This window comes from Megachile rotundata, chromosome 12 (assembly GCF_050947335.1).
Source record: "Megachile rotundata isolate GNS110a chromosome 12, iyMegRotu1, whole genome shotgun sequence".
NCBI classification, from domain to species: domain Eukaryota; kingdom Metazoa; phylum Arthropoda; class Insecta; order Hymenoptera; family Megachilidae; genus Megachile; species Megachile rotundata.
The window spans coordinates 15,316,704-15,338,436 of record NC_134994.1 but is presented as its reverse complement, the minus strand read 5'-3'; the positions used below and the strand labels follow the sequence as shown (position 1 = coordinate 15,338,436).

The 21,733-nt window shown below is 34.6% G+C and overlaps 6 protein-coding genes across 14 annotated transcripts; 3 read left to right on the top strand and 3 right to left on the bottom strand.

Moving 5' to 3' along the window:
- Window positions 1-116: 116 nt before the first annotated feature.
- On the top strand, window positions 117-2,584 carry LOC100874696 (DNA fragmentation factor subunit alpha). Its single transcript, XM_003701440.3, has 3 exons — window positions 117-294; window positions 455-764; window positions 839-2,584. The coding sequence occupies exons 1-3, from the start codon at window positions 117-119 to the stop codon at window positions 957-959; spliced, it is 609 nt and encodes a 202-aa protein (XP_003701488.1). The 3' UTR covers window positions 960-2,584.
- On the bottom strand, window positions 2,122-3,605 carry LOC100874809 (uncharacterized). Its single transcript, XM_003701441.3, has 4 exons — window positions 3,465-3,605; window positions 3,310-3,388; window positions 3,116-3,244; window positions 2,122-2,800 (listed from the first exon to the last, which is right to left on the bottom strand). Exons 1-4 carry the CDS (start codon window positions 3,534-3,536, stop codon window positions 2,574-2,576), a joined length of 507 nt encoding a protein of 168 aa, XP_003701489.1. The 5' UTR covers window positions 3,537-3,605; the 3' UTR covers window positions 2,122-2,573.
- Window positions 3,606-3,938: 333 nt separating this feature from the next.
- On the bottom strand, window positions 3,939-7,755 carry LOC100874923 (nuclear exosome regulator NRDE2). Its single transcript, XM_012281269.2, has 10 exons — window positions 7,654-7,755; window positions 6,943-7,574; window positions 6,508-6,871; window positions 6,284-6,430; window positions 5,943-6,211; window positions 5,523-5,851; window positions 4,906-5,446; window positions 4,678-4,824; window positions 4,438-4,613; window positions 3,939-4,366 (listed from the first exon to the last, which is right to left on the bottom strand). Exons 1-10 carry the CDS (start codon window positions 7,727-7,729, stop codon window positions 4,114-4,116), a joined length of 2,934 nt encoding a protein of 977 aa, XP_012136659.2. The 5' UTR covers window positions 7,730-7,755; the 3' UTR covers window positions 3,939-4,113.
- Window positions 7,756-7,850: 95 nt separating this feature from the next.
- Mocs1 (Molybdenum cofactor synthesis 1) lies at window positions 7,851-11,303 on the top strand. Of its 7 annotated transcripts, none has more exons than XM_076538169.1 (8): window positions 7,851-8,021; window positions 8,263-8,294; window positions 8,606-8,723; window positions 8,795-8,962; window positions 9,044-9,270; window positions 9,349-9,573; window positions 9,651-9,885; window positions 10,207-11,303. In XM_076538169.1, exons 4-8 carry the CDS (start codon window positions 8,806-8,808, stop codon window positions 10,797-10,799), a joined length of 1,437 nt encoding a protein of 478 aa, XP_076394284.1. In that variant the 5' UTR covers window positions 7,851-8,021; window positions 8,263-8,294; window positions 8,606-8,723; window positions 8,795-8,805; the 3' UTR covers window positions 10,800-11,303. The 7 variants fall into 7 exon arrangements, with proteins under 7 accessions (XP_076394284.1, XP_076394281.1, XP_076394283.1 ...); XM_076538166.1 differs by having other exon boundaries at window positions 7,928-8,155; XM_076538168.1 differs by having other exon boundaries at window positions 7,939-8,021; window positions 8,239-8,294.
- Window positions 11,304-11,377: 74 nt separating this feature from the next.
- Window positions 11,378-15,937, top strand: LOC100876303 (irregular chiasm C-roughest protein). Of its 3 annotated transcripts, none has more exons than XM_003701534.3 (6): window positions 11,448-12,124; window positions 12,645-12,805; window positions 13,562-13,772; window positions 14,118-14,268; window positions 14,478-14,626; window positions 15,586-15,937. In XM_003701534.3, exons 1-6 carry the CDS (start codon window positions 12,037-12,039, stop codon window positions 15,684-15,686), a joined length of 861 nt encoding a protein of 286 aa, XP_003701582.1. In that variant the 5' UTR covers window positions 11,448-12,036; the 3' UTR covers window positions 15,687-15,937. The 3 variants fall into 3 exon arrangements, with proteins under 3 accessions (XP_076394326.1, XP_003701582.1, XP_076394325.1); XM_076538210.1 differs by having other exon boundaries at window positions 13,550-13,772; XM_076538211.1 differs by lacking the exon at window positions 14,478-14,626 and having other exon boundaries at window positions 11,378-12,124; window positions 13,550-13,772.
- A 2,841-nt stretch (window positions 15,938-18,778) lies between these two features.
- Window positions 18,779-20,963, bottom strand: LOC100876420 (dynein light chain Tctex-type protein 2B). Its single transcript, XM_012281396.2, has 4 exons — window positions 20,098-20,963; window positions 19,941-20,027; window positions 19,576-19,772; window positions 18,779-19,077 (listed from the first exon to the last, which is right to left on the bottom strand). The coding sequence occupies exons 1-4, from the start codon at window positions 20,203-20,205 to the stop codon at window positions 18,912-18,914; spliced, it is 558 nt and encodes a 185-aa protein (XP_012136786.1). The 5' UTR covers window positions 20,206-20,963; the 3' UTR covers window positions 18,779-18,911.
- Between the last annotated feature and the right edge of the window lie 770 nt (window positions 20,964-21,733).

The window sequence follows — 21,733 nt, the reverse complement described above, 5'->3', positions numbered from 1 at the left end:
TGGCATAATTTCATCACGTTTGATCGTTATTTGATCGAACTAGAAAAGTACAAAATTAAACGAAGTTCTTTGGAAGCAGTTTTCAGATTGCTTTCTTAGTTGTAATTTAAAGCAATATGTCAGAAACACCGGGAATATCGCAAGGATTGGGAAATCCTTATAAAATTGTTGATCATGCCAGAGAAAAACGGAAGGGAATCACAGCTTCTTCCCTCAAAGAATTAACTAGTATAGCAAGAAATCGCTTGTCTTTGCCTTTGGACGCAGAACTTACAATTGTTCTAGAACAAGATGGTAAGATTATTTCTTTACTATGTAACAACTTCAATTTCATTTGATTAAAATAACTACAAATAGAATAATTAACTACAATTAATTTTTCATGGTTTTGATTTCTTTCTTTTTTATTAATTATTGAATTAGCATATATTCGAGGTTGTCATTTTCACATCAGGGACAGAGGTAGATGATGAGGAATATTTTGCGACATTGGAGAGAAATACCAGTTTAATGGTTCTTTATGGAGATCAAAAATGGGTAGCGGCAGGAAGTAGTAAAGCTGCTTCACGTTATATTGTTGTTGATGATGTAGATAATGTAGAAGGAGGACAAAGAGATGAAATCAGAAGGCGTCGGCCTCCAATAGAACCATTAGTTTCATCATTACATGGTGATCCATCTCATATATCACTACTTGGTGGAAATGATTTAGAATTACTTAGTGATATGGACCCAGACAGCTTAGCTGATATAGTGCCTGATAGGTATATGAATGACTTTAAGACTTGATTTACAATATTATAAAATATCTCATTATTTATTTTAAAAATTATTTCAGAATCTTTTTGGAACAATTAAAGGAAGCCTCAGGCAGGTTTTTGGCTGAGAAACGACAAGCACAAGAGTCGATGGCACTTCTTCAGATGTATGCGAGTAGTGGAGAGATGGAGCGAGCGTAGGCCATGTGGGGGGTGGGCGCCCTCACATTGGCTAATATGTATCGAGTGCGACGTCGCATATTTTATAAAGGTCGCCAATTACAACAAACTTTAATCCTTTTCTGGAATTGAGCCCATCATATTTATAGCACAATAGTTCATTGTGCCATCTTCTACCATCGTGTTATTTCCAACAATTGAATACACTTACATTGTCCATGGAAATTTAAAAAATCTTCTATGCAGAATATTGAAAAATGCAGTGGCAAACAAACACGTACAGAAATTAAGTTTCTGTCTTTCATGGATGGCTAAAAGTTATTTCTAAAGTATTTGCAAGTATTTATGAAATATATGAATCTTAAATTTCTTAGCAGAAAAACGATTTATTGAAAGTTGTTGCTTTATTTATTATAATTTTATATTGTACTGAAATCTAGTTGCATTTTGTTTTTTATAAGAGTTTAATGGTTTTTATTTCTGTATGAATCAATGATATATATATATATATATATATATATATATATATGTAGATTATTTTGTAGAATTTGGTATAAGGAATTGCTTCACTGCAAAATGAGGTCTTATATACATATGCATAGTTGTACACATGCAATTTAAATATTAAATAATCTAAATGTACTACATACAAAAATTATATAGAAATATCATGTCACAGAAAACATTCCGTCACGATGTTGTCATATCAATATTAGTAGAAGGATGACCTGTTTGGTTTGTGAAGTTTTGTATGTAGAAATATTATACCAAGCTTTAGTTCAACGAAGATTGATGAAATGTTTAAGACTGAATTTATAGAGAAAGAGTGCATCCCCATTACAATCACCGATTCATTATACACTAAATTTAGTACTGTAGTAAGTAAAAACCAATATCAGCTCTTTGATACCAAAGTTATGCGTTTGATAAAAAAAACTGCAGGAAAAGAAGAAAATGTGCAGATGTTTCTGAAAAGATTATACATATGCAAATCAGTGTTGTAGTTAAATAAAATTTACGTTATTACATCTATGCTTGTAAGAAAAAATTAACTTTACAATGTTCTAAAGTGTTCATTTAATTTTTAGTATATATGTAGTAATGTTTATCATAGATTTTATAAGTAAAATGCTTATAAGTTCAATGCTTATGTTTATTCTTTACAGAAACATTTTAAACAACATGTCGTGACACTCTTTGATATATATCTTAACATCTGTACATTATAAAATGACATTTATATTTATTGTCATTTGGATATTTAAAATGCAACGATCATTAGAGGCATATTTGATAACACCTAAATGTGTCGGTAATTATAAATTTGTTCTATATATAATTTTTAATGATCTTTCTTTACAGCGCATTACAGAGGAATAATGTCTTATTTCTATTTTAAAACATATTAGGAAACGATTAATATATTTAATAGAACTGCCAATTAAAGAAAACCAATGCTCAACAATATCCTACCCATTAAATCCTTTAAGAATATCACGCTTTTTTAATACTGATACTTAACACATTATATTAAGGTAACATTACTGTTGTTATTATTATTATTAATATTATGATTGTTATCATTATCTATTATATATTTGAATAATAATATGTAAGAAAATATATTTACATAAATTAAGTTTTAATTGAATGTAAAAAATTGCCATCTACGAGTTGCTGTAATGCATTTAAAACATCTTTCGTTCGGTTGCAAGCGCTGCGTAATTGACAAACAGATTCTTGAAGAATCAATTCATTTTTTAACAGTTGCCGATTAACGGTTGATAATTCTTGAATGGCATTGTCAACTGTTGATTCAACCATTTGTGTCAAGTCTTTGTCCAATCTTTTATTACATTCATCTGTTTTATTATGAAATATGTCAATTTAAATATTGAGAAGATTTTCTTAATAAAATTAAACAACACACATCTTTATGTATATACAATGTATAAATCAGAAGATACTTTAAATAATTAAAATTTTAGATAAAATAAAATAAGCCTGAATCTGATAGAAATTTATATCACTTTGATCATTAAGTTATTAGTGACTTTTCTGTAACAACATTGTTAGATAATATTTTAGAAATAGCAATGCATATTGTATAACAATAACATTAATAAAATAATGTTAAAAAGATAATACTTTTACCTGAAATGAATATTTTAACTTACGTAATTTCTTATGAAGTAAACTATTGTATTTTATAGAAGATGTTTTGGATTTTTGGACTTTAACTTCAGCATAAGGCATACAAGCCATAGCATCGACTGCTTCAACGACACTACTGAAACTTGTCCCATCTAATTGATAATAATTTAGAGATTTGTTATTAGTTTACTAAACTTTTTTTCACGCCTCATCTTACCATCATCAGATTCTGAAGCTTCCCCAGAAATTATAGTACCACAATACTTAGATGTTTGTACAGAAGGAAATCCTGTATCCTGTGTAAAATATAAAACGTCTATTATTTCTTATTTTATATCTAATGAAGTTGTAAATATTACAGGATTGACATACGGTAACAATGCTTCCATTATCATCATCAGATTCTGATGCTTCTCCAGAAACAACAACAGCTTTTAAATCCATATTGAAGACGTAAGCTCAGAATTTATGAATAAAAATTTTCTAAATTATATCTAATTAATATTAATATAATAATGTGAACTTACTTAAATAGAAACTAACTTAACCTAAGTTTTTAATTATATGAGTATTATATTTCAGTAAAACTATTGTTCTAATAGTATTATTAATCGCATCAATTTATTATTATTTTATATTAAATTTCAATAACAAGGTAATACGATATAAAATTATCAACTTTTAGTTGTCAGTTGTATATCAACAAATCAATTGCACTCACAACTTTATACTGTGTATTTACTTATATACATATATGAAAACTTGTTCGTTGTATATTCAATAGAAACTAATACTAATTGGCTAGTACTAATATTAATTTAAAGGAAATATATTTCTAAATAAAAATTATTTTTTTAAATATAAACTTAAATTTATTTTTGTTAATTATTTATTTACATACATTATATATAATTAGAACAAGAAATATATTTATAGTATTTTAATAAAACATATTTATGTATTTATATAATTTAGAGAGTTAATTGTATTATTTATAATAACATGTAAGCTGTGATTAAAATTAACCACGTAAGATGTCTAACTCTTCAGGTGTAACATGCATTCTTAATTCTTTCTCTCTTATTACATCTTGTACTTGTGTAAGGAGTTGAGGTGCAATTTCAGCAGCATCAATGTAAATACTTCTAGCCCAAGGACACTGTGCAACACTTTCATGATATACTTCCTCCCCCTTTTTTTCACACAAGTTATATTCCCTAAGAAGAAGCATGTATAATCTCCATAACAGAGGGCAACATCTAGTGGTTGGTATTCTATAAAAACAATTGTTTTTATTTTCATGTATACAGTGCAAAACATTGATAAAAAGCTATTGTAAATATACCTTGCAAGTGTTTGATGAAAGTGTATTAATTTATTAATTGCTGCATTCATACTAACAGAATCCTTAATTTCTTTTAAGAAATGAATACGTTTACGACTTGCCAAACATATAGCAAGTGCTTTCCACAATGGGAGTTTGGACATTTGAGTGTTACATTTCCAAATAGGCGATTTACTCTGTTAAATAAATGTTATATGCGTAAATAATATTATAAACATTAATTTTCATTATCATTTTTACCTCAATACAGGCCCATGTTGAAAGGGCAAAGAAATTATTTGGATATAAATCTAACATTTCATTTAATTCCCTTTTTAAAATATTTTCCTCTTTAATTTGCTTGCAATGTAATTGCAGAAGTGCAATTAGACCTTCATACAACATTTCCTGAAATAAATATAGTACATATAGAACATTAAATACATGTAAATGGTGTTATGATAAAAATGAAAATATAAAATATAGTACCTGTATGTAACAATTTTCTTTATAATGATTTATGCAATTTTTATATATGTTCATAATTTTGCTAAAATCGGAACCTTGAATGTACAAAAAATATATGTAACATACAATTGTATCACATTTAATATTTGGTAAAAAATATGTATCTTCTTCATTTTCCAAAACATTTTCTTCTAATAAACTAGTTACACAGTGCTCTAAATATTGTTCTACAGTCAATAATTGATCTCCATTTTCTCCAGGTACCATTTGTTTCATAACATTTAATATTTGCATTTTGTGAGTTCCTTTATATGTTTCCGAATTAAGTAAAACTTCGATGTACGTTCGATACAAGCTAAGTAACGCTAATTTTTCGTCAGAGTTATGAATGGCAGAAAGACATATATTTTGAGATTGAATTGCCGTTTCTAAAATATTCACACAGTTGTCAAATCTACCTATTTCTTTCTCTATCAATGCATATTCTCTATAGAAATGTAAATTATTCCTGTTTGTGTCTTTTTTCAAAAATTCTTTTAATATAGTTTTCAATTTTTTTCCTCTGTAAATAAAAAAAAGAATATATATAAATTGTATGAACGTGTTAATACGTAAAACGCTAGAAATAATATACTTACTTGTTATCATATTTTATAGGATCATCTTTATGGAAAAAAGCAAGTAATCTTTCAAATCTAAGCCACCAAATATATATATTTGTACGTTGTAGAGACGGTAAATGGTCCGCAATTGTAAAAAATATTTCACGTATAAAATCTAAATAGGACTCCTGTGCAGGATGAAACATAAGATATTGTGGACCTGATGTCAAACGTCCTTCAAGTATACCATTTAATAATTCCTTTCTTTGGCCATGATCAGTTATTTCACCTGCCATAGGACAGGCAAAAGGAAGCAACATTTCCAAGGTTTCTATACCCCATTCGAATTCTTCTAAAGATAACATCTAAACAATATGAAATATAAAACGAATATTCTTTGTTCACGATATAAGAAAAGAACAAAGATTTTTTTAAATTTTATGTATGAAGACATACTTTCAACATACAGTGTCGAGTAGGTAAAAGTGGAACTTTAAGTAAAAGTAATGCATGAATAGCCATTCGGAAATTTAAATTTCTTGAAAGTATAGGATGTACAAAATCTGCAACATCATCCGGTACAACAAATCTCCGAGAATCACCAACTAATTCTAATTCTTCTCTGTTGACACTAATCCAATGACAATTTTCTCTCAAGGATTCAGTTCTTTGCCATAATTGATTGAGAGGTAATTTTGACATTAATATCACTTCTTCCATTCCAACTGTAATATTAAATTCAATGAATAATAATAATTATAATCGATAATATTTTATACTAATTATAGAACCCTTACTTAGCTTTTTTTCATCAATGGTCTTTTTAAAACATAGACTATCCTTACTCAAACTAAGATTTAGACTAAGATTCAAACGTATTGTTTCCCACATTTGTTCCCAAAGCCCAGTATGCCTCAGAAATGTTAGACACCAGTATAATATTTCTGTTTATAACAAATTAAATATTACTATCTAATTTTACTCAACATAAAGTAAAAGTAACTTAAAATTTCGTACATACGTAATAACCATTCATCATATATATTCGGATTTGTTCTAGCTTTTTGTTTTAAAACACAAATACATTTTGAATACAACTCTAAAACTCTTGGAACTGTGCACATTGCTATGGAAGCTTGTGTAGTCATAATAAATGTTTGCCACAGAATAATGTTTCCAGAATCTTTGCTAATTAATGTTTCAAGCTGCTTTGAACATTCATCAGCTGGTAAGAGTTCTCCAATGAAAGATAATTTTAATTTCAATAATTCCGTGGATTCTAAATTTTTCTCTATTGCTTTTTCAATTATGGATAATTTTTTTAAAGTCACTGCTCGTTGAATATCCTTTGTTGCTTGGTACCTTTGAAAATATCCTAATATTTCCTATAAATAATACATTATTTATGCAGAAAAATTTTAACAAATTATAATATGTGAATTAATGCAAAATGTACCTGAAATTCGATATATTCAAGCCACAATTTAATATTATTTGGATTTTCTGTTAATTTTTCATTATATTCTTTAGTTTTTGCTTTCTGTAATTCTTCCAATCTAATTTGCCACAGAGGAATATTCTCTTCTTCTTTAGATGCATTAGAAGTAGATTCCTTTTTAATAACATTACTTTTCTTTTTATTTTTTTCTATGTAATCAATATTTTTTGTATAATATCTTTCATATGCATCTCTTTTTAAATGTTTGAATGAAACAAAACCAAGAGGATTTTTTCCAATATTATAGTACGGTCTTACTCTAGAGCAAAGTGTTTTTACATTGTTATTTCCTATATCTCTGTATTTGTCTTCAAAATATATATTTTCTACTTCTGGTTCATATTGAGGTTTTTCATGTTTTTCATGTTTCTTTCTCTCTTTTTTTCTCTTTTTAATATGTTTCAATTTTCTCCTTTCACCTACTACAGATTCTTCTTTAATTAAACAAGTAACATCATGTGAGATGTCTTCTTTATTCAAATAATTTTCATTTGCAGTTTCATCTGAAGAATTAGAAGAAACATCAAGATTTCTTGACGAAATTTGTTCCACATAACTAGAGTTATGCAACCAACTGATTGATTCATTTCCTACAATTTTAAAATTATTTTACTGCAGTGAAAACAATGTCATAATTGGGAATTTAAAGAATATCTTAATATTAATAACCTTTTGTAACAGTATTTGCTTCATTTAAATCTGGAGATTTACGTGTTTCAGCAGAATAAGCCGGAAACAAAGACATGTCTCCTTAAATATATGTTGTTGACTCTATAAGATAAATAACATTTTGTATTTTTTACTAATCAATCATGTATTACAAGTTAAATATCAATAATCCATCCCTCAAGATTATACCGGGAATTATGGAAAATTGATAGAGAGTTGTGCAAAGCGTTTGATGATTGGCTGAAAGAAGCAACGATAAAAATAATTTGACGATATCGTGAGATTAATAAGGATTACATCATGATAATAGGTCTGTCAAATTCAAGGCCATCGAAAATGATTAGCAATATTTTGAAGATAACCACATGGTTAGTGTGCACGGTATAGTTTCAATGAAATCGTCAAATACGTAAGAGGAAACGTCACCTGTCTTAGAAAACCTTAAATTGTATGATTTATTTTTTACCTTTTTGTATAGAAAATTACAAACATTCCTTTTAAGGTTAGAAAATATATATTTATAATTTAGTTGCTACTTATAACGTGTCATTTAAATGTTTCGTAAATTTAATATCGTGAGGTTAGTTGGTGCTGTGTGTTCATCTACAGAAGCAGCTGTTACTCCAGGTGGTTTATCCAGAGTAAGTATAATCTTCTTCTGTGTTCAAAATATTGATCATTTCGTTTCAAATTTGAACCCAATGTTTTATTTATTTTCTAACTTTTCTTTGTATTATGGAGGTCTTAGGAATTCCGTAAATTTTTTAATTAAATGTGATAATATAATTATTTAAGAATTTATGACAACTACTAGTTTATCAATTACCAATCATATCAATTTCTGTAAACCAAGCTAATAATTAATAATGTCAAATAATAATTTTTCTAAATGACTGTGCTCTACAAAACATAAAGCATAAAACAATATTATTTTTACTTCATAATGTTATAGGTGCAACAGTTTAGAGAATTACTAGACAACACAAGTAACAATGACATTCTTACGGATTCATTTGGACGACATCATACCTACTTACGTATTTCAATTACTGAACGCTGTAATCTACGGTGTATGTATCCATGAAACAGGTATTTATACTTTTAATTGAAATGATTGCACAATGTACTATATTTATTACAGGTTTATACTGCATGCCAGCAGAAGGAGTTAAATTAACCAAAAATGACGGTATTCTGAAAACGGAAGAAATAATTAAAATAGCAGATTTATTTGTTAAAGAAGGTGTATGTAAAATACGTTTGACTGGTGGTGAGCCAACTGTTAGAAAAGATATTGTTGATATCATTGGTAAATAATTGAATTTGTAATAAAATTATTATTTATATTTAATAAAATTATGTGTTACTCATTATATATATTTTATTACAGCTGGCTTGAAGCAGTTACCCAAATTAAAACAAGTTGCAATTACCACCAATGGTTTAACATTAACACGTCAGTTACCAGCACTTCAGCGTGCAGGATTAGATGCAATAAATATATCATTAGATACATTGAAGGAAAATCGATTTGAGCAATTCACTCGTAGAAAGGGTTGGTCTAGAGTTATAGCTGCCATAGATCTGGCTATTCAGTTAGGTTATAATCCTGTGAAGGTAAAAGAAACATTCAAAATATTTGTAAATATGTGCAATTAAATGTTTGTACAATAAATATGTAAGATGAAATTTTAGGTGAACTGTGTTGTAATGAAAGGCTTTAATGATGACGAATTAATCGATTTTGTAAATTTAACAAAAGATCGTCCAATCGATGTACGTTTCATCGAATATATGCCTTTTGATGGGAATGAATGGAATCAGAATAAAATGGTTTCCTTTAGTGTTATGAAAACAATTATTAGAAATGTATATCCTGAGCTACAACGTCTTCCAAACGAACCTAATAATACGTCCAAAGTATGTACTTACGAAATTTAATAAAATATCATTTATATTTGCGTACCTGTTACTATAAAAATATTATTTTGAAATAGGCGTATCATGTTCCTGGATTTACAGGACAAATTGGATTCATCACGTCCATGAGTGAACACTTTTGTAGTTCGTGTAATCGATTAAGGATAACAGCAGATGGAAATTTAAAAGTGTGTTTATTCGAGGGAAAGGGCGAGGTATCCCTCAGAGATGCTTTACGCGACGGAGCGTCAGATGATGTTTTGAAGGAAATGATCGGAGCTGCTGTACGACGTAAAAAGAAGCAGCATGCAGGTACTATAAACGAATTTGATTCATGCGATTAATATGAGCGGTAAAAGATTATTTTGCATCGTAAAGTGTTGCGAAGCGATAACGTTTATATGTTCTGGACAATGTGTGTTTCAGGAATGTTCAATCTATCCCAGATGAAAAACAGGCCAATGATTCTAATCGGGGGTTAGTCGGTTGTCGTGGGAATTTTATATTAGTATAAAATATAATTTCGCGAAAGCTATGCGTACAAACGTTATCGCTCAATTTAACCATAAGCAATAACGTCAAATTCTATTTTTACGGAGTCAGAAATTTAACTTTATCTATTTGTGCTTGCAGTTGAAAAGAAACGCGTGCACTTCAGAAGTCATAAAAATTCACGAAACAGCGCGTTGTATAATTTAAAACCCGGGACAATTTCGCTTAAGAATTCTGCAAGTATAAGACTATTTTCTTCGTTGTCACACGTAGATGAAAGCGGTAAAGCCAGTATGGTAGACGTTGGTTCGAAAGCCGAAACTAAGCGCGTCGCGATAGCGAGAGGAATTGTACAAGTCGATTCGAATATAAGTAAATTGATAAACGAAAACAATATTAAAAAAGGAGACGTATTGTCCATAGCACAGTTGGCAGGAATTATGGGCGCTAAGCGCACACCTGAATTGATACCACTATGTCATCAACTTTCGTTATCCTACGTGAACGTGCATTTGTATTTAAATGCGGAATTACATCGAGTAGAAATTACTGCTGAAGCTAGATGTACCGGAAAGACTGGCGTAGAAATGGAAGCTTTAACGGCTGTGACTATCGCGGCGCTAACAGTATATGACATGTGCAAATATGCGGCTTCTCCGAATTCTATGAAAATAACTAACATAGAACTAGTTTCAAAAACCGGTGGTACTAAAGGTGATTTTATTAGGAATTAAGCATTCCAAAGTTCATAATACGAGGGAGTGTATGTATAGTACATAAGTCCAAAAGAAACATTTTTAAACTTGAAGTTTAAAGCTTGACATAATTATGAACTTTATAGATATTTACACAGATGTAACACTATTTATAGAGTTCCGTAAAATTCACGATGTGCTTCCTATGATCCGTAGGAACTTCAAAGCGCTCGCCTGATCTGATAGTGTGCTATATTCGCTGCATAGTACTGCTTAACTGTTGAGCGTTTTTACATACTTGTATTTTTTTATTGTACGAATAGTTGTTATACCGTAAAAATTTTATCATGTTATGGTATTGAAAAAAGTTTGTATCGATATACATGTACATGTACCTGCGAAAATATGTTTCGTTTATTGAATTGCCATTTAGGTTTATTAAAATATGTATTGTTTCTTTTTTTTTATGTCTTTACAAATTTTACTGAATGGTAATCGGTGTATGTATATTTGTTGAATCATTATTAAAACGTTGAAGTATAATTGGTTGTTTATATGAAATTATTTCAATCGACCGTTATATTTTATTACTAAAGAGGAAAATAGAATATATTTTTAAGAAAATAAGAACTTGTGCATAATTGGAGGAGGATAAGCAATCGAGATAAAGGATGAGAAAGGTACATCGGGTTGTCGGCGCAATCGCAAATATCGGTTGCATCGCGAGGCGCCACTGCACCCTGATTTTAGCTTTTTCGTTTCCTCGATCCAGGACTAGCTTTTAGTATTTGGAACGCTGTCGGAACGCGTTGTTCTCGAATCTATTCCTTTGTCGTGCCTCGAATGATCGAGCGTGAACGCGTTATCGTACGATTATAAAACAATATTAAACGTTATACCTTCTTTCATTTATACGAATAAACGCGTCGTTATTTTCCAAATAAAATAAAAAATTGTATCGCGCTATAAGTTTATTTCTATTAAAGTGGTTCAGTTAGGAATCTATTACGTTATCTAACAAATATTAAAAGACATATAAAATTGTAGTTATGGTTGTCTTACGGTTAGATTAACTTTTTTTTCACCGGAAGTTTCGTGGGTGATCGTTTGGTTTACATGAAAATTCAGAGAGTACTTTTCGGAAGACGAAGGATGGGAAGCGTTAACGATCAAGGGACGATCGTGGAATCGTTAACGATTGTCGACGATTTCTCAGATTTTTGGGGGAACCGAAAACACAACGAGTAAAGATGAAAGCGTCTTGTATATAAAAACAATGGCACCGTTCCATGGTATGGCCCTTATACTGCTTGGAATCGGATACCTGTTACACGCAGAAACTCCTTCTAGTCACAGGAACTTAGGTACAAGAAATATTAAGATATACCATTCGAGAACCATTTATTTCGATGATCAATTATCGGCGATCGAATTATTGTTATTTACAAACGGAATTAACTATGATCAATGAGTATTAGAGAACATTAGGAAATTATTTTGAAACATAGAATGAAATTGTTTAAATATTCGATTACTTCATAATGTATTTTATATACTATTCTTTCTCCATGCTTTTATAAATGAAAATACAAAGATCAACATTGGACGAATTTTAAAATTTTCATTCTATCGCGTTTTATTCGTTGACCGAAATAATCGGAAAATTCGAATCCCAAGGGAAGAGGTTTTCGTTGTAAAATTGCTACGGTACACAAATTTTCTGATACGATGGTTGTGCTCGAAAATAAGTTACCATTTTCCGAAAGTTAACTAGCGTGACGCGCTTCAATCGTCGATCACTTTAGCTCGAAAACACGGATAATAAAAGCTCGTGAACGAAAGGCAAAGGTTTCCAAGGGTTCAAGCGAGATGCCTGAATTTTAGCGGTGCAACGAGTCGACGATGAGAAACCCGATAAAGGGGAACGTTCGCAACGAGGGACGAAGAGGACGTATTTTTATATAGATTCGCCACAAAAAGTGACCGCCGTTGTTGGACAAACTGTTGTGCTGTTGTGTCGTGTTAAGAATTTGGGCAACAGAACCGTGAGTTTTTCGCATCTTTTTTTTTTAATTAACACTATGGTGTTTCGTCTTCGACACTGTGCACTGTTCTTATCAGGATTTCAATGTAATCAAATATTAGGTCGTGGCGAAATGATCGATTTATTTATCTTCCTTTGACGACAATAATTTCGTGCAAAATAATATTAATTCGTTGCAAAATGCCATCATTAAAATTCTATAGCCTTGTATAAATAAATATATGCTATTTTCTGCAATTTTTATGTCGCTAAATTGTCTCAGACTTTGTTCGCTTCGAAATCGAGCATTTAACACGCGACAACCTAATGTTTTCTACAAAGTGCAAGTAGAATTAGATTTTCTCGAGAATGCATTGCGTCGTACTTTCGGTACATTTGCTTTCAAACGAGTGAAGTAAAGAAAATAGCGAGAATTATATCGTGGCGCGCGTTTTTCTCCAGAGTTTTTCCCCCTTGAAAGCGTGAGTTTGCAAACGAGGTTAAGGAAAAATGTCAAGCAATATTAACGGTGAATTATGTAAAAAAATGTGTTGTTGATAATCGGGACCTCGTGTTTTGCACAATTACGTTCTCAAAATTATTTTATCGATCAAAGAATTAACTTTTCGAGGTTCTGCTAATGTTTCGCGATAACTTTGGAAGAAACGTTTGAACGTTCGATCGTCCCTTTCCTTACGATTCGTGCAAGGGTTCGACTATCGTGGGTAGCTGAACGACGGACGAAATATCCCGTATTCTGATTCAGATATTGTCCCAGGTGTCTTGGATTCGAAAAAGGGACTTACACATCTTGACGTCCATGACGGTGACTTACACGAGTGACGCAAGATTTACGATAGTCGACAATCCGGAGCACGGCGACTGGAATCTGCGAATAGATTACGTGCAACCACGGGACGCCGGCGTTTACGAGTGTCAAGTTAATACAGAACCGAAGATTTATAGGGCGGTTACTTTGAAAGTTTTAGGTGAGTTCCAGATGCTCCTCGAAAATTTGGTAATCCTGAAAATTAGATGTATTTATGTGCATTACGACTCGGAAGGAAAGAGAAGAGGGTATAAAGAGTTTAAAGTACGAGTATTTTATTTATCTCTACTGCAAAACGTTCGTGAAGAAATTTTTAAATATTTACCGCGAGTGCAGCAAATGTACCGTTTTTTTACGCTTCTGTAATTTATTAAAGAATCGCCAAAGTCATAGGGTGTAATCGCGCGCAAGTTAGGCTTCTCCCAATTATTCATTCTTCACAGTCGTCTTATATCGGTAATATATCGCGTTACTTATGTTCTGTTTTTGCTTCTTGGAATATCAGACGTACAGGCGAAGATCACAGGCCCAGAAGAAGTGTACGTGAAGAAAGGTAGCACGATTAGTCTGACTTGCATCGTGGATATGCAAGATATTCCTCCGAGCAACGTGACTTGGTACCATGCCGGTGCTCTGATCGATTTCGATGGTCCAAGGTGTGTTCAACTCCACTGTAAACTTTCAGAGGTTTATAAACTTTTCGTAGATACGAAATATCGTAGAAATAGTTCGCGTTTCACCGTTCGTCTCGATCGACTGCAATCGACAGGCTGTTCTCGCGAAAGCAATTAACGATCGACAAAGACGAAACGATATTCGAGCGGGAGTTACCGGGATTTGTAATAATGTCTTTAACATTTGACAGGGGTGGCGTTTCTTTAGAAACCGAGAAAGGTAAGAACAGTACCACCAGCAAATTGCTAATCACCCGTGCCATGTTCAACGACAGCGGAAATTACACGTGCGTCTCGAGCAAGGTTGCCCCGGCGAGCGTGATGGTTCACGTGTTGAACGGTGAGGATGAAACACGCTCGATTAAGTCTCGAAGGAAAGCTTTTCTCCATCGACACAAAAAAACCCGCTTTATTCCATCAACCTCTCGAGATCCCGTCGAAGCATCAAAGAACGTCGAGATACTTTAAGAACATCTATCTCGCGAAAGACCCTTATCAGAGAGCGAGAGAGTCTGCAGGAGGAAATTTCGCTCGAGCACTTTCGATCGTTACGCTGCATGTAGTGATGGGATTAACACATATTTTACGGCAGTCTGCAATATGCTGCTAATTTGGTCTTTTAAAAACACGCACGAGGCGCGTCGCTTGTCAATATGGCGGATAGAGTGGGTGGATTAGAATGGAGATACAATGCGTTGCAATCTAATGCTTGTTAATATTCGTAAAAGGATTGAACTTTATGGCGCTCGAATTCAAGCGTGTCAATCAATCTAAAATGGCTTTCCACTCGATCAAAACGATTCGTTCCTCCGGTACCGATTTCACGCGAATGTTGGTAATTGATATGTATCGATATTTGCGTTATTAGCCACCTTTGAGATCTAAAATACGAGTATAACTTTTGAATGAAAAGAAAGTTGGCTTAAAGGTGGCCTAACCGTTTAATTCCATCACTAGTTGCTTTTTAAAGTGCATGCATCTTGAGCGACGGCTGAAAAAGGAAAGAAAAGCGTGAGAAATTACGGTGACACTTGTTCCTTCGATGTAGCCGTGCAACAATTGCTGCAACTCGTGAAACTCGTTACAGTTTTCTCGTTAACGAACATGCTCGGGAAATCGGGAGAACGAGAAACAACCGTGAATTGAAATTAAACCGCGGGTCGCGTTCTCGTTATGTAAATTCCTTGTTCGCCGCTGAAATTTTCCCAATTTTCCTCGAAATTTCTACTTCTCCGTGGCAATCCAGTTTTCGAATCGTAGCGATAGATCGAACCTCTGGTGAATCGAGTTCCTTTTCAGGCGAACATCCCGCGGCGATGCAACACGGTGGCACCGGCAACATCAACAGGAGAGCGATTTTGTTCAGTTTACTACTCCTGATGAATACGATACTTCGGTGAGCGGCCAGCGTTTCTTCGTGCTCTCGCGAAGACAACGCACCGTGTTATCGTTCCCACAACCGAGTGGAGTTTTTACGCATCTGAATTTTCTATGAATGGATGAAACTTGCTTTTCAAATATTTTATTAACGAAAAAACGAACTGTTGCTATATACCCTACAAGGTGTAAGAAATTTCGATGTGTTTTCGTCTTACTGCCAAAATTGACTGTAACATTTCTGTAAAAGAATAAATTGCGGTTTGTCTGTTAACGAATACTCGTTCATTTCTTTCACCTAATCAATTCGTTAACCATTTTATGTTGGGAATATCAATAAAACGTTCACACGGTAATTTTCAGCAAATTAAAGCAGTGTTCGAACTTGATGTTTGAGAATAAAATTAAGTAGGTGAGAGTTTTTTAAGTTCATTTCAATGCAACGTTAGCGCAGCGACTTGGCCCAACGGTACGATTAACCGGATTATCGGTATTAAATCCGTACCACGTTTTCCGATAATGGAAGAGACAGTTCTAAAGTCCAGCTATGCGTAGATAGAATGGCACACATGTCCCCACGGGGACACAGAGCGAGCATTGGCTGGTGGTCTCATTTTATGCAAATCGCGGAGAAGCATCTGTTAGGTGGCCGCCACGAAACGGAGACGAGGACACATCGCCAATGTAAATTCATGGGGACACATCTCGGAACCTCTCGTCTTCCTTGTCCCGCTGACCATGATCACCGGAATTTCCGGTGGGATATTGCCGCTACCACGGATAGCGGCAATGTACCTCGTCTCCTTCGACGCCCTTGTCTCCAAGTTTCGTCTCCTCTTACAAGATTAACGGGCTTGCCTATAATCCTTTTCGATACTGTCTCGAAACCTTTCACGAGCATAGATGAAGACTTATCCTAAGTAAAATAACAGGTAGGTAAGAGTCGCTACAGATCAAAGCGAATTTTCTTTGAAACTTCGAATCTTAGATAAATTGTTCTATAACATTTTGTGACGGTGAACGTATCGCTCGATATATCGTGCCGAAGTAGATCGCGTAAAGAAAATGATCTGAAAAGTACGAAAGTAGGAAAAGTAAGTTATTCAATTTTTCACTCTAAGGTTCTACAAATGCGATTACGTCCGAGAATTTATATAAAATTATCGAACTCGAAATTTTTTAATTAAAAGGTGACCCCGATAAATTTTCAAGTTTCCGAATTAGCAATTCGAGCACCGCTTCGAACGTAGAAAGGGATAGGTCGTTTCTATTAAACTCGAAATTTAGCGAACTCCACTTCCGATTATTAGTGTGTCTGTCGGAACGTGCAACTTTACAAGTTGATCCATTCAGTTCTTCATCCGGTTTACCGGAGCATTTAAATTTACGTATAATGTCTCTTGAACCGACTCGAAATCTGGTATGAATGTACTCGGTGTATAAAGCGGCACTGAACGTGGTGCTTTGCATTCCTTTCGCTTTATGCGACGCGAAAACCGAACCAAATACAAAGCAAAGCAGCTCGACGCAGAATCTCTTCTACTTAATTCCGCTACAGGAATTTAGATTAAACGCGGACGAAATTGCTCGCTGCTCGAACAATCGATGAATTTTTAATAGCTTTCGAGTAGTTTGAACACTCCATCGCGGTATCGAACAATGTTTGAAATGTTTAAAACTACAGTAGACTGCAATTATAACGCAACAGTCGGAGCTTCGGAACTGGAAAGTCATTGGAGTTAGAAATTAGGAAGGTAAATTAAATTTTTATACATGCCTACATAACCGAAGCAGAAATGGTTCGTTGGATTAATGACTTTATTATAGTTTGGCGAGTTGAAAGTCCACAGAGATTCCGCCCACCATTTGTTATCCGAAAGTTGGCGCTAGATTTAGAACGGCAGCTGTTAGGTGTGCAGGCAACAGTTTTAGTGAATTTGTTATAAGAGCAGATAGTCCCGTGGACTACAGGTAAGTTTCTTACGTATTTAACGACTTGCTCGAAGTTAATGAGCTCGAACAGGGAGACCATAACTTTCTCAACATTCGGTTCTTCTGGCTCGAAACCCTATCTTTCGATGCTTCAATTTCGATGAAAGCGATCCGACATAATGGGATTTTAATTCGTTAATATTATTAATACTCTGTGTCGGACAATACGGGAACGATTATCAGATATTTCATTTTCGTGAAATTTTAAGCTGGAAATTGACACAGCGTAGGCGGTACTTTGTAATGCCTCGATGTCATCGAGCTTTGTTTCGAAATCGATTATTTGATGCGCAATGATCTAATAGGAAATGCTTGTTTCGATTTTCCGCGTGTTTTCTCGCGCAACAAGGCCGTCTCGTGTCACGCGGCACGGTGCTGAAATTGCGCCATTAATTTAACGAGCGACGGGCCACACATTTCCCGGTAATTTCCAACCGGGTCATTAAGGTGGCGCTTGTATTTCTTGTAATCGCATTATCGAAAAATCTACGGGCTCGGAAATTGCCGGCATCGTCAAGACGTTATGGATCTCAAACTCGACGAGTTTTAGCTAACTATAATAAAACAGAATAGTCGTTTTTCGTCTTCTCATCTTATCAACCACTTTTTGTCGATAGCAGCAACGTTAACTTTTTTATAGTAATTTACCGAGGAATGTAGTCTCTTTAAGGAAGGAGAATAATTTACGAGCGCGTAAACGTTATAATTATTTCACGTGAAAATACTTCGATTTCTGAAACTACAAATTTATCGAATGACGGCGATTGCCTCGTTGTTGAACGAACTGGAAACCAATCGACCACAATGTTCCAACAAGTCTGTGAATATCTATAAAAATGTTGAGCATGTTTTCGAAACTTTAAATCGCCGACTATTATTCCAACGAAGGGTAGACGAGCCAGCGAAAAGTTTGCCGATAAATCATCGCTGAAAATCGAACATTAGGGGCTGTAGGGAAAGACAAGGGGAGAGGAAGAGAAACAGGGACACAGTTGCGAAACTAATAAATATTAATACCGTGTGGTCACTTCGTAATCGATCGGAACTTTTCCAACGATTGCAAAATATTTTTTGCTTTTCGGTAATTTATTATTCAAGCGCTGAAAGAGTACTCGTTGCAACGTTCTATATTTCTTTTATTATATGTCGTCATCGACAGATGTCTTGCAGTATAAAAGTAATAGCAAAAAAGAAATGGTAAAAATTAAGTTAAGATTGTAAAATCAGTATCGTATTTACACAAAAGGTGATTAGATTTACTCGTAATATATACCGAATACGCAGCACCACGCGTATATGTGGTTGTTTTCAAAAACATAGTAGGAATAATTGTCGCGTTCCACGTCCCAGAGACACTGAAAGCTTGCGTGAATGCCTTGATCGAGACGTTGCCCGATACCCACCTGCGTCACTATTTTGTACCTTGTAACAAGAGTAACAGAATTATTAAGTCTAATCTAAATTACAGCTCGAGCAACTCGAAAATAGAGAGCAAAAATGTTTTTAACGAAGGCGTGCCCGAAGATTCCCCGAGTTGCGCGCATCTCGCGAAACAATGCTCACTTTATCAAGATGCAATTGCTCTCGTTGAATTTCAAATTAAAAACATGAGGAACTCGTAACTCGAACGATTTTTGCCGTGGGCAGCTGTTACGAAAGAATTTACGACAACCTCGAGGTTCAACGCTGCTCGTAGAAGTGTTTGCGAATTTTTCTCGAGTACCAATATTTCGCTAACTGATTGTCTGAAGCTAACACGTTGCTTACAGTGGATTAAACTAATACTGACAAGTCCACTGTGTTAGTCACCGAAGGTAGCGGGTGGTTATCGTATGTCTGACTACTTGTCTGACTATGCGTAGACATTTCTACTGCGGCGTGAAGCACATTGACCCTCGGAAGAAAGAGAATAGCGATTACCTGTCGTAATCCTTCCTGATGATCGCTTTTTGCACGTCAGTTCCGATTTCGGAGGTTAATTGAGCCGCTTGTTGCGGATCGTACGACGTGACTATACTCAGTTTCCTCTCCATGATATTTTGCACAATTTTGTCGACGTCGTCTGCGTGGTAAGCGCGAAACGGTTCCAGACGATAGGTGTTTTGATATTTGGGGACCTGGGTTTAAGTCAATGGCGTCAATTAATCAACGACTATTATGTAGTAAACGTTCTCATCATCGAACACAATAAGTGTTTAGAATATTCATCGATGGCCTAGATGGTAGTTCGAATAGTCGACCGATCGAATGTTTCTTTTCTTGTCGAGATGAAATATTTTACGTACCTTTAATCGATCTCCGCGTTTATGGAAGAACATACGACTTCCGAGGAAGCCGAAAACAGAGATCTTCGATAGCAATCTCCTCTTGCTCTGAAACGATGACGTTGTAAATCGAGCTAACCTAAGAATTTTACTTCTTAGGTTAGGTGATTAATTTTACCTCGCTGGGCGCAGCTCTCAGGCTAGGTCTTTGTAACGTCTGCATCGAGGGACGACTCTTCGACGTCCGAAACTCGACGACAGCCTGCTTACTTGGGGGGCCACTCATGTTTGATATCGCGACAAATTATTCGAACAGTTTGGTTACGTTAGAACAAAAGAAGATTTGTCCTTAATATTCGATCTCTTATTTTTCTAGTAACATCTGAAATTTATCATTTGTACGAGCACGAAAACGATCGTTATCCATTTTCGTCGTTCTCCTTCTATTTACTTCGCGTTGTTCGGAGTTTTATGATTTTCGCGGTGAATGGGATCAGCGATGTCTCGTGAGTCGATAGAAAGGGACTTGATTTATACGAAGAATGCAGTGTATACGCAAATATCGGCTTTATCGAGAGGATCAGCTCGTCTGGAAGCCTTCTAAGCTGGGCTGTCTCCTTCTCTACGCGAGAGAAATCGCAATAAAAGCTACTGGCATAAATCAACTATGAATCTTATCGATGGAAGAATCGAAGTTCACGGGATTTTTTCCTGACGTTCGTTCCGCGTCACGTTGCATTCCAATCGGCGAGTTTGCTTCAGAAAAGATAAGGCGGTCGTCAATGGTTATATTCATCGCTTTCTTCGCTCCGATTCAGCTCGAGAATACTTTCTTGACTAATGGAGATGCATCGACCCAGCCTGCTTGCAATTTCTTCCACTTTGAAAGTATCTACGATTATCGTGGATTATTCTTTCCATCGGCGAACAAATTAAAGGTGTATTCGATCTACTTAAAGTGCAACTTAATGAAAATTTGTCACTCGCTTAACTGTTTAGAACGATATTTCCTCTGATACTGCTGTTGAATACAAAGTGCAAATTATTTGCATTAAATTTTATTACCCGATGATCGAAATAAAAGTTATTTTTTTGAACGTCACGTAAAGATTAATAGATACACAGCCACTAGATTTGCCTGTTTCGACGGTAGACTATGTCAGAGATAATTTACATGGAAATGAGGATCGGCATTGATTTTATGTCGAAGCCAGTAGCAGAACTAGCCTGGTGATAGATTGTCCCGCTACCTGACGTCGATCAGGTTTTCTTGTCGAAAAGCCAGAGTGGAATTCACCTCCTTCGTTCCCTTCCTTCGAGATCGACGAATTTCGCTTTCTCGGTGAATGCAAATGTCTGTGTAGCCGGAAAATCTTCCATATACACGGCAAGAAGACGCACACGATAGTTTTACCTGGTTTCTGAATTTTTTATTGGCCTTCTTCCGGCTAGCACATCGTAACCGCGGCGGGATTCGAAGCTCTCGCTGGAGTGGAAAAGCTGATGGGTTCGCCGTAAATGAAACGAACAGCGATACGACGCTTTTTTTCTTATTTAAAACGATATCGAGGAAAAAGCAATTTAAGCCCTGCTCGATGTAACCGTGTGTATCTCGACTGCGAGTGAACCTAGCCAACGATTGTATCGAGTCTGAATTGACAAAAAGCGCAATTAAAATTTGGAAAAAGGGTGCTTCGACTCGAAAACTGCTGTCGATGTTTACCTTCTCCGTGAATCTGCGTCATTGGGTCAAGATGCAACGAGAAAAATCGATAGCTTATCGCGGTTATCGAGTTACCGGTCGCGAAGAGGAA